Consider the following 9469-nt stretch of genomic DNA (forward strand, 5'->3'; position numbering starts at 1 on the left):
CTGAGCTGAAGTTAATGAAAGGCCCTGATTATGAAAAGAGACAAAAAGTCTGGGGCTGCATAGAAGAAGAAAAAGAAAGAAGAAGAAAGGGCACAAGACATTATTCGTCATGGAGGTGATGCTCTGCCAGCGTGAGCATCCCATGAAAAGTGGATCCCACCTCTCTGGACTGGACTAGTGCTGTAAGGATTGTCCATTGGATGAGAAATACTTCATTAGAATGAACAGGAACTTGGTTAATAAGTACAGGCTCTCGACTGCATTTTATATTTTATGTAACACTGTAACCTGGTGGTTCCAGTCCTTTTACTTGCATCCATTTTGGATCTTTATCTTAAGCTGTGCTAAATAAACTTCTGTCTGGTTTTACTGTGGACACAACCCAGTGCCTTGCGCTGAAGAGAGCACTAAACTGAGGGGAGGCTGGTGGACAGCGGTGCACTGCTTCCAAAGAGGTGATGAATCTGTGTGTCTTGTAGGGTGACCAGATGTCCCAATTTTATAGGGATAGTCCTGATTTTTGGGTCTTTTTCTTATATAGACTCCTATTACCTCCCACCTCCTGTCCCGATTTTTCACACTTGCTATCTGGTCGCCCTAGTGCCTTGCAGGTGTCCAGAAAATGAAGGACTGGGCACTTGAGTGTAACAAGGTGGTGTGTATGCGAATTGCTACCCTGCAGTGGGAATGAGTGGGGCTCGCAGAGCCTGGAGCAGAGCACTCGTGCTGCCAACGGCTGGCGGAGTTGGAAGGATTTCCCGCGGTGGGCAAAGATAAGTCTCTCTCATTCTGTGAGCAGGGGGTAGTGATCCAATGTCACACCCTGTAAATCTATATTTTCATGGCCATTTCCAAATCCAGACATAAATGTTCAGGGAGCACAGAACTGATCACTGTGCCCCATGGATTAATTTCCCTTAAATCCATGAAAAAGACGCCAGCATTTCCTGGAGCCACCAGGCTGCAGCCATCTTGGACTCTCTGCTGCCTTACACTGCATGGAGCCATGCTGCAGAATCACTCAGTTTCACTTCCTTGCCTTTCTCCTCCACGGACACTGGACCCCATTTGTATCCCCATTCCAGGAACTTTGGGTAACCTCTTTCAGGCAGAAGGCCAGTATTACCACCTTACAGCACCTTCGTATTGCCATCTAGGACTAAGAACCTAAAAACTCCCTGCTTTTCGATCTCAAACTGCAGAATGTGGAAGCAGCAGCTTTCTAACCAAGTGAGCTATTGTTCTTAGTACAGAGGTACCCCTTCTGGCTCAGGGATTCCTCTGGTCATCCCCTTTCTCTCTGTGAGTGCCCTGAGTCAACTTGAAATTTAAAGGATTAAAAAAATGACTGAAAATATCACATTGTAAGTTAAAAATGAAAGCAGCCCGAGTATTCTCTTTCAGCTGATCCTAGACCCCGGGGTTCTATTACCTTTGTGTCTTGTCTGTGGAATATAATGTCCATAAATTATTATCCGGAGGGCTTTTCCAAAGCAACAGTGGAGTCTTTTGCTACGAATTTAGCCACAGTAGGATTCTATTTGTTGAAGTCCCATATCCCCCAGCTCCATTTTCATAAGAGAAAGAAACGTTGTGCAAGAAAAGAACATGGGCTGCAACTTTAAGAGGAAGCTTAGAACCATTCTGAGCTGCTGTGAGGCTTTTGTTAGCAACCTTACCCTGGCTCCATGCTGCCTTTCTCCGTCCCAGGAATGAGCAATCTCAGGTATGAGCTGCACGTTCTCTTTCAGCAGAGAGAGCACAGCACCAGCACCCACTACAATGTGGTCATGATGGGTGACACGGTTTCTAACCACGTGATTCGAGTCATTTTCAGATGAAAAAAAATCTGAATATTTTAAGGGCGTTTTTGGAGTTCAGAAGCCTGATCTGTGTTTGCAAAGCCAGGCTAGTGTCTCTTTACAGCTAAGAGCTCCCACTAAAACTCTGTGGTATAAACTCTGTGGTACAAATAGAGGCTTGGGCTACTAATATTGTTACTACACTAGTCGGTGCATTTGCCAGTTCATTTGCAGTAAAGGAAGTGGTAGAAACCAGGAGAGAGTGTGGCTGAGTAGTAATAATACTACTTTGACAGCCTGGAATGAAAGGCAGAGAACTGCAAAGTGCTGTCAAACTGCTAGTAACTCCAGAAGTCTTCAGCAATATTAATGGCAGTACAGCATCCTCTAAAACAGGGGGTCTCAAACTTTTTTTGTTGGGACCCCTTTGAAAATATGTGATGATTCCCCGCAAAAAAGTGATGACCCCACTCCCCATACCATGCCACCCTTACTTCTGCACTGCTGTTGGCGGCAGCGCTGCCTTCAGAGCTGGGTGTCCATTCGCTGCTCTCCAGCCTCCCAGCTCTAAAAGAGCGCAGAAGTAAGGGTGGCAATACCATGACCCCCCCTACAATAGGGTTGTGACCCCCTTTTGGGTGAGGACTCTCCAGTATGAGAAACGCTGCTGTAAAATGAGATATGATTTTACATCATTATTTCTAATTAATGACAAAATTATTTAGGCTTGGGGGAATGTCTGTAACAGCAAGATATAAACATGGCCTTGCAGTGAGATCCATTGGAAGAGGAAAGTGTCCCAATGCAAATTGTGGATGCTCTATCACTTAAGTTAATTAAAAGTGAACTGAGAAGAGCCCTAGAGAATAATCCTGTATTGCTAGAGAGGAATGGGCTAGATAATCTAACAGGTCATTTTCCTCCCTTTGTTCTGGACCGCTATGGTTACAGCACTGTGAGGTGGGGAATAAGGAGTAGTATCCCCATTTCCCAGATGAAGCTGTGAGGCAAGAAGTGACTAAACCAAGGCTACACACACAGTCATTGTCAGAGCAAGAAACAGAACACAATTATCCTGACTCCCAGTCCTGTGCCCTAGTCATTAGTTCACACGATACCTGGGATTACATAATGAAGTTGATGTGTTTTTTCTCCTGACACTGTATAAACACTGCTGCAGTATGATAATGCACTTGATACTCAATGATAGGGAAGGGAGCAGATATCAGTGGCTCTGTTAACACAGCTAAGTCTGAGGCTGGGTAGTAATATAGTGGTGGGGGGCGGGTTAGTGTTCATTGACAATAGACATCTCGCTATTTACATGTTTTATTTAGGATTTCACTGAAACCAGGTCTCTAGATTCACTGGTTGATCCTCTCTGGAGTTTTCGGTGTCAGATGAAGCCAGAGGACTGATTATGGGCTGTAGAGATTTTCATGCCTAATTCACTGGGTTGAGTCCACTGGGCAGTAATGGCCAAACATTGTTACCATTTGATGGCTGGCTGGTGGGCTACCTTGTCCATCCCTGTCCAGTTAATGTCCACATCAGGAAAGTACCATGCAACTGGCCCTTTGCTGACAATCTCAAAAGACACCAAATAAGCCCTGGAGATTAAACTCCTCTCTTGTTCCTTAACATTGTCCCTCTTGATTAGGACTGAGGTTTCACGGCAGAAGAACCCTCAGATTACCTCTGCCCCCTGCTGTGCATGATCTATGACTAAACACCATAGACCAAATCACCAAAGCCATCAGCCCAGCACTTGTTAGCAGCACTGAAGTTACTTTGTCAGCTAAGGATAAAGTCTCTAGGTAGGGCTGGTGTTTGGATGGCCAGTACCGGGAAGCTTTCTGCAAGGGAGAGCCCTCTGGCAAAAAAAAAACCAAACTGAAGACCCCTGAATTTAGGTGGAATTTAAAGCCAGAGCTAAACTGTGCCTTTGAAAGCCCAATAACGAACATATCTTTGCCCGGGGAATGCTGCAGCAGGGGATCCTTTGCCTTCTGCATGTCTGTGCACCATGCAAATTGCAGGGAAAGTGAAGAGTTTTACTAGACATATAACTGATTTGAACGTCCTTAACTATCTACCAGCTAACTGTGGCTGATGAACGGACATTGCTGGCTGCAGAGTCCCCTCTGCACACTGTGGGGGATGGGAGATATTCTGCAGAGCAGGGCACATGGCAAATTTGTCTCAGGCATTTAAAAGGGCACAGAATTTAACATGCATGTTTGGGTTCTTTGGCTGCTTTAACCCAAGGTTACTGGCACATTTGTGCTTGTGTTTTCATTCAAAATGGAGGCTTCCACACCAGAACTCCTCTTCTCAAACTAACCCCACCCCTGCAGCTGCTGCTGCTTTCCTCTGACGCTAGTCAATGCCTTATAGGAAATTCCCAGAGTCAAGAAGATTAGAAATAGATGGAGCAAAAGCAAATCTTGCTTTAGGGTTTCTCACTTCAACATGGTCCCCTGACAGGTAAATACCCAGGGCTGCCCTTCTCACGCGGAGGCACTGGCCTTTTGGACTTTAACGTTTGTGGAAAGACTTTGGTTTTTTCCAATTGGCTTGATTTGTTCTGTGGATTTATCATCCATGTGAATTGCGTGCACAAATGGTTTCTAAAGAAGTCCTTTAGCCATGTTTAGAAACAGTCTCCTTGAAGAACCTGCTCTGGTGTAACTTTGGTTGTATTGTACATTCCAAGTAAATCTGATTAATATTTTCCACCGAAATGACCTCTCATGTGCCAGTGTAGCCTGAAGAATGTGAATCAACAACATGCCACCGGAGTCACTGATGTCTTTGGAGGGGAAAGAAGTGATACCCCAGGAAAATACAACAGCAAAAACTGCAAAGCCCCAGCCATGATTAATTCAAATTTAAAAACAGATTTTACTTAGAGGATGACTTCAACCAATGAAACCATGCAGTTCTGAACTAGGGCTGATACTCTGTGCACACTTCCCTCTGCCAGCATGATGGAGAGGCAGTCTTAATTTTCAGCACCTTATTGTTAGCAGAACCTGTGTGTTGTACCCAACAGCATAATCGCTGAGCATCTTTTTGTAGTTGCTATTGTTAAAAATGTTCAATTCCTTTGTTTAACCATGTACAGTACGTAAAGGATAATGTTCTCTCCTGTTGGTATGATTTTGGATCTAGGTCTGGTTCAGATCTAATACCAAAGCAATGGAGTTATTCTGGCATCTGTTCATACTACAACGCTACCCAAGGGCCAGGCCATAGTAGGTGTCTCTCAGAGATATTTGACGTAGTGTTCTAACTCCTCCATTAACCTTCTGTGCAAAGGGAACCTTCCATTTTACCACCACATATATCCTTGTTCCACACAGACTTGCTTTTTATGTGTAATGAGAAAACTCCACTGCTATCAGCATTCTAAAACAGCATGCTGCTGAGACCTCACGGAGACTTGGCTCTCCACCACCCTGCTCTGTCATTTGTAACAGTGCCAGGTGAGTGCACAATGAATACGAAATGCTACCATTCTGATCCGGTGACATTCTACACCCGTTGTGCACTGGTGGAAACGACTGTGCAAGGTGGAAGCCACAGGGGGGTACATTCAATTCCCATTGCCCAACAGCCTTCAGGCATGCCCTGAGAGGAAATGCCGATGCACAAACAGGCTGTATGCTCTAGGTATATCAGCACCACTGGGGCAACCAGTAAGAGATCATTGGGCAGCCATGTTTCTGAAAAGGGAGTGCTGTCTGTCTAGTGGTTAGAACAGAGGATTGCGGTCCGGACGCCTGGGTTCTATTTCCAGCTCTCCCACCGACCCGCTGTGTGGCCTTGATGTCATGTGAATCTCTTTGTACCTCTCTCTCCCCATCTGTAAATGGGAACAATGATGCTCACCTGAACCAGGGGTGGCTGAGAGAATGAATTAACATTGGCAAAGTGCTTTGAGATCCTCAGGTGATAATTCATGACTATTATAACTAATCATATGCTATTCAATTCATATCTGGAACATGGAGCTTGTATGAATTGACAAGAGATACTAAGCTTCGCCAAAGCACACTTGGGTCTCAAATTCTCTGTTAGTGCCCAGGAGGACAGAAGCAATTTGCCTGTCAGTGTGCCTAGCTACCATGAACCATAGGGCCTTTTTCATGTTTTTTCTAGATGTCTCCTCAGCCGGAGGTAATGCTGTTCCTTGGCGTGCTGTTCTCAGATTTTACTCATCCACGGCCACCTCCTAAGACAGGCACGATACATACTGTACTTTATGGATCCTGTGCTGTGTCCAATTTATAACAATTGTCAAACAGGCCAGCCATGCAGTATCATAAGGGAGTAGATGATGTTCCTCTTTCAGGCACTGAGCACTGGCTAACCCATGATGCCTCCTACAGAGGAAGAATTATTCCTCTTGTGATGGGAGAACAGAAGAAATTAAAGTAGCCCAAATTATTCAGAAAACAGCCACCACAGTTGAATCCACAAATGAGATTAGATAGGTGAAATGGGAAGATAGACTAGTATATAGAGAAGCAGAAAGAGAATGAATCTCCAGGAGTTTTGTGATGGGAGAGCAAACTAAATTAAAGTAACTCTCCTTCCTTAGGTCTGGCAGCTAAATTCCACCTCTGAGCATAAATGTGACTCCACTGAAGTCTACTGTTGTTGCTCAGGCATGACACAACTTCCCTCTGTCACCATGTAGGTGACATGGCACCAGGCATCTATCTACCCACAGCACAGGATTTTTATCTGAGTCTTTATTGTTATTTTTCTCCACCAGAGCCTTAACTTTGGATCAAAGACACATTGGATCAAAGTATCCAAGATGTTTAATGTCATATAACTACTCTAGGGAGCAAAGCAGCCACAAATCATCCTCCAGATGCCATACTGAGAAATCCAGAGAGAGACTGTGCTAAATAAATCACACACACACACACACACACAAAAAGGCCCCCTACCTGCTCTGTAGCCCTGAAAGTTTTGAGTTCCCCCGGAGGTCTTCAGCAGACAGGGGCGGCCTGGTATTGTGAATCTACGTTATTTGCTGCACTACAAGCAAGTAGCGTCCTGGTCGCCTAGGTGATGACATTGGAGCTGTTGAAAGCTATGTGAAAAGTGTGGCAAGGGCTTGCGCTCTCCTTCCTGGAACATAAGGGAGTTACAAGGGGGTGGAGAACGCTCAGCCAACTGTGCTTGGGAATTAAGATGGTCACTTAAGCCAAGCAAGATTGGCTTACCTAGGGCTCCAGAAATACCCAGCCATTCAGTACCATTGAGCAGCAGAGTGCACTGCCCTCATGGTAAATATACCCATGAAAGGAGAGTCTCTGTTTTATTAGTGTTTAATCAAATACTGTGAGAATGAGGCTGTTATCACAAGGTAATAAGCTCACACTCAGAAGCTGAGGAGTTTTCTCTCTCTCTTCAGACAGTTGTTGAATAGTATAATTTATCACAGGCACGTGGACTCCGATGATATCTGAATGTGGGTGGGAAAAACTGAACTGCCAAGCTGTGCCTAGAGCAATCGCCAGTAAAGACCACTCCATTACTGATTGAAAACAATAGGCAATGTCCATCTGGAAAGCCCTGCAGACCCCCAACTAAGACACTAGTTATCTTTGCATTACAAAATTGTTGAATAACTTCTTACTGTCTCTTGTCTCTTGTCCCTGAGTTATCAGTTTTGCTGATGTTTATGTGCTTAACCCCATTCAAACACTTGAAAAAGAAAGCTGAAGTGTATTCATTATTTAAAAATACATCATTTTAACTTGTTTGTTTATCCCCACTCAGTGTCTACCAATAACCAAAAGTCTGTACCTAGGTATCCCCAAAGCATACTTAATGAGGCAGATGTATGTCTGTTGTTAGAATAGTCAGATCTTTTATTCCCACATAGCTGTATGAGGGGAAAAGGACAGCTCAGTGGTTTGAGCATTGGCCTGCTAAACCCAGGGTTGTGAGCTCAATCCTTGAGGGGGCCACTTAGGGATCTGGAGCAAAAATTAGTACTTGGTCCTGCTAGTAAAAGCAGGGGACTGGACTCAATGACCTTTCAAGGTCCCTTCCAGTTCTAGGAGAAAGGTATATCTCCAGTTATTTCTTTCTTTACATTCAGGTGCAAAGTATATGATCTGATTTATTCATCATAGGTTGACATTTACAAGAGTCTGAATGCATTAGCATTGACGTGTTCATATTGCCTGAGATGAATATAGAATCCTTGCGTTTATTGTCACAGGTGAAAAACATGCCCCACTTGGCTGCAATAGGTAATGAGAGCAATGCCTTTTGATGGAATATATTTGCACATATTCTTAACCTAGTGTGAAATTTGTTTATATTGTGCTTTCTGTGTAGATTGCAAGCTCCTCTGGGCAAGGATTGTCTCTTTGGATAGATGTTTGTACAGTGCTTAGCACAATGCTGCCCTGCTCTAAGATTGCGGCCCTCAGCACTACTGTGATATGCATTATTTTCAGAGTGCTCATTTGGTGCTGTAGGCAGAGGAATCTCTTTAATATCCCCTGTGCTGGCCACACATGACGGGCAGCAGCTTAATACTCTGCTCTCTCTCAGTGGCTGGCTGTACAGCTTGGCCTACGGAAGCAATGTGATTTCAGTTTCAGAGTCTGAGAGGTTTGCATGAACAGTGCAGAACTGCACTAAGGAAGCTGTTGTCCCTGCCCCAAGGAGCTGATACTCCACAGTCTAGACCAAGTGGGAGCAGTTCAGACTCACAAGCACACCGGGGGCTGTGCAAGGACCTCACAGTGGTCTCTGCTGGGTGGAGTGAGCTCTGGGGAGGGATGAGAAGGAAGAGCAGGTAGTCACATGACACCTGGGAAAAGAGAGAGAGAGAGAGAGAGAGAGAGACTGTTTCAGGCAGGGGGTGGTGTGGAGGCATAGAAGGAAGAGTCTAGGTGACGGGGAGAGGGATGCAAAGGGGTGGCCAGGAAGTACACTTGGGCTGCATGTGGGGTGAGCTGGCAAAGATGCAGGGGGCAATGCAGCAGTGCTTGGCCTGGCAGGGGAGGGGAGGAGAAGTCCACCCTGGATGCCAGAGGTGCAGAGAGGGCAGGGCAGAGAGCTGGAGGTCACACCAGTGCAGCCAGGGCAGAGGCCACTCTAGTGCTAGGAGAACCTCCAGCTAATATCAGCCCTGCCTGGGGGGAACTCTCTCTGATTGGCTGCTCTTCAGAGGAGGTAGGGCAGTGGGCTCTACATATTGGCTCTAGATTGTGATCGACAGCCAAGCTAGAAGCTGTTGTAACTTCACTGCAATATAAATACTTCCTTCTAAGAGACTCAGAACGAATGGTACTTTTAACCACACTGGGGCAAAGAAAGAAAGAAGGCAATGGGAATTTGTTTTTATGCAAGTCAGGTTCTAAAAAAGACTTCACATACCACCTCACTAATTCAGAATAACAATCTAACTGAGATCTTGAGTGACCCAGAAAGAAAGATACCCAGGACAATATCTTGCGCTATTTAAAGTCAGTGGACATAGGATCAGGCCAATAAGGCAGGTACAGTTTCAACCTCTATAATCCATTAAATATTTCTTTGAAAGACAGTGGATCAAATTCATCCCTGGTGTTGACCCCAGGGATGTTACAAACAGCGTGCAAATTAAACTGTTATAAAACAAGGAT

At 45.0% G+C, this 9469-nt stretch overlaps 1 protein-coding gene across 3 annotated transcripts in view; it reads right to left on the reverse strand.

The window, feature by feature from the left end:
• The window catches only part of TP73 (tumor protein p73), a 72141-nt gene extending 65290 nt beyond the window's left edge, over nt 1-6851 (reverse strand). For 2 of the 3 annotated variants that reach the window (XM_050931689.1, XM_050931692.1), the window contains exon 1: nt 1680-1782. In XM_050931689.1, the coding sequence (XP_050787646.1) occupies nt 1680-1690 (11 nt within the window). In that variant the 5' untranslated portion in view covers nt 1691-1782. Of the gene's footprint in view, nt 1-1679; nt 1783-6766 lie in introns of those variants that run through there. The other variant, XM_050931690.1, reaches the window with a different exon arrangement.
• Between the last annotated feature and the right edge of the window lie 2618 nt (nt 6852-9469).

The sequence above is a fragment of the Gopherus flavomarginatus genome, chromosome 21 (genome assembly GCF_025201925.1).
Source record: "Gopherus flavomarginatus isolate rGopFla2 chromosome 21, rGopFla2.mat.asm, whole genome shotgun sequence".
In the NCBI taxonomy this organism is placed as follows: domain Eukaryota; kingdom Metazoa; phylum Chordata; order Testudines; family Testudinidae; genus Gopherus; species Gopherus flavomarginatus.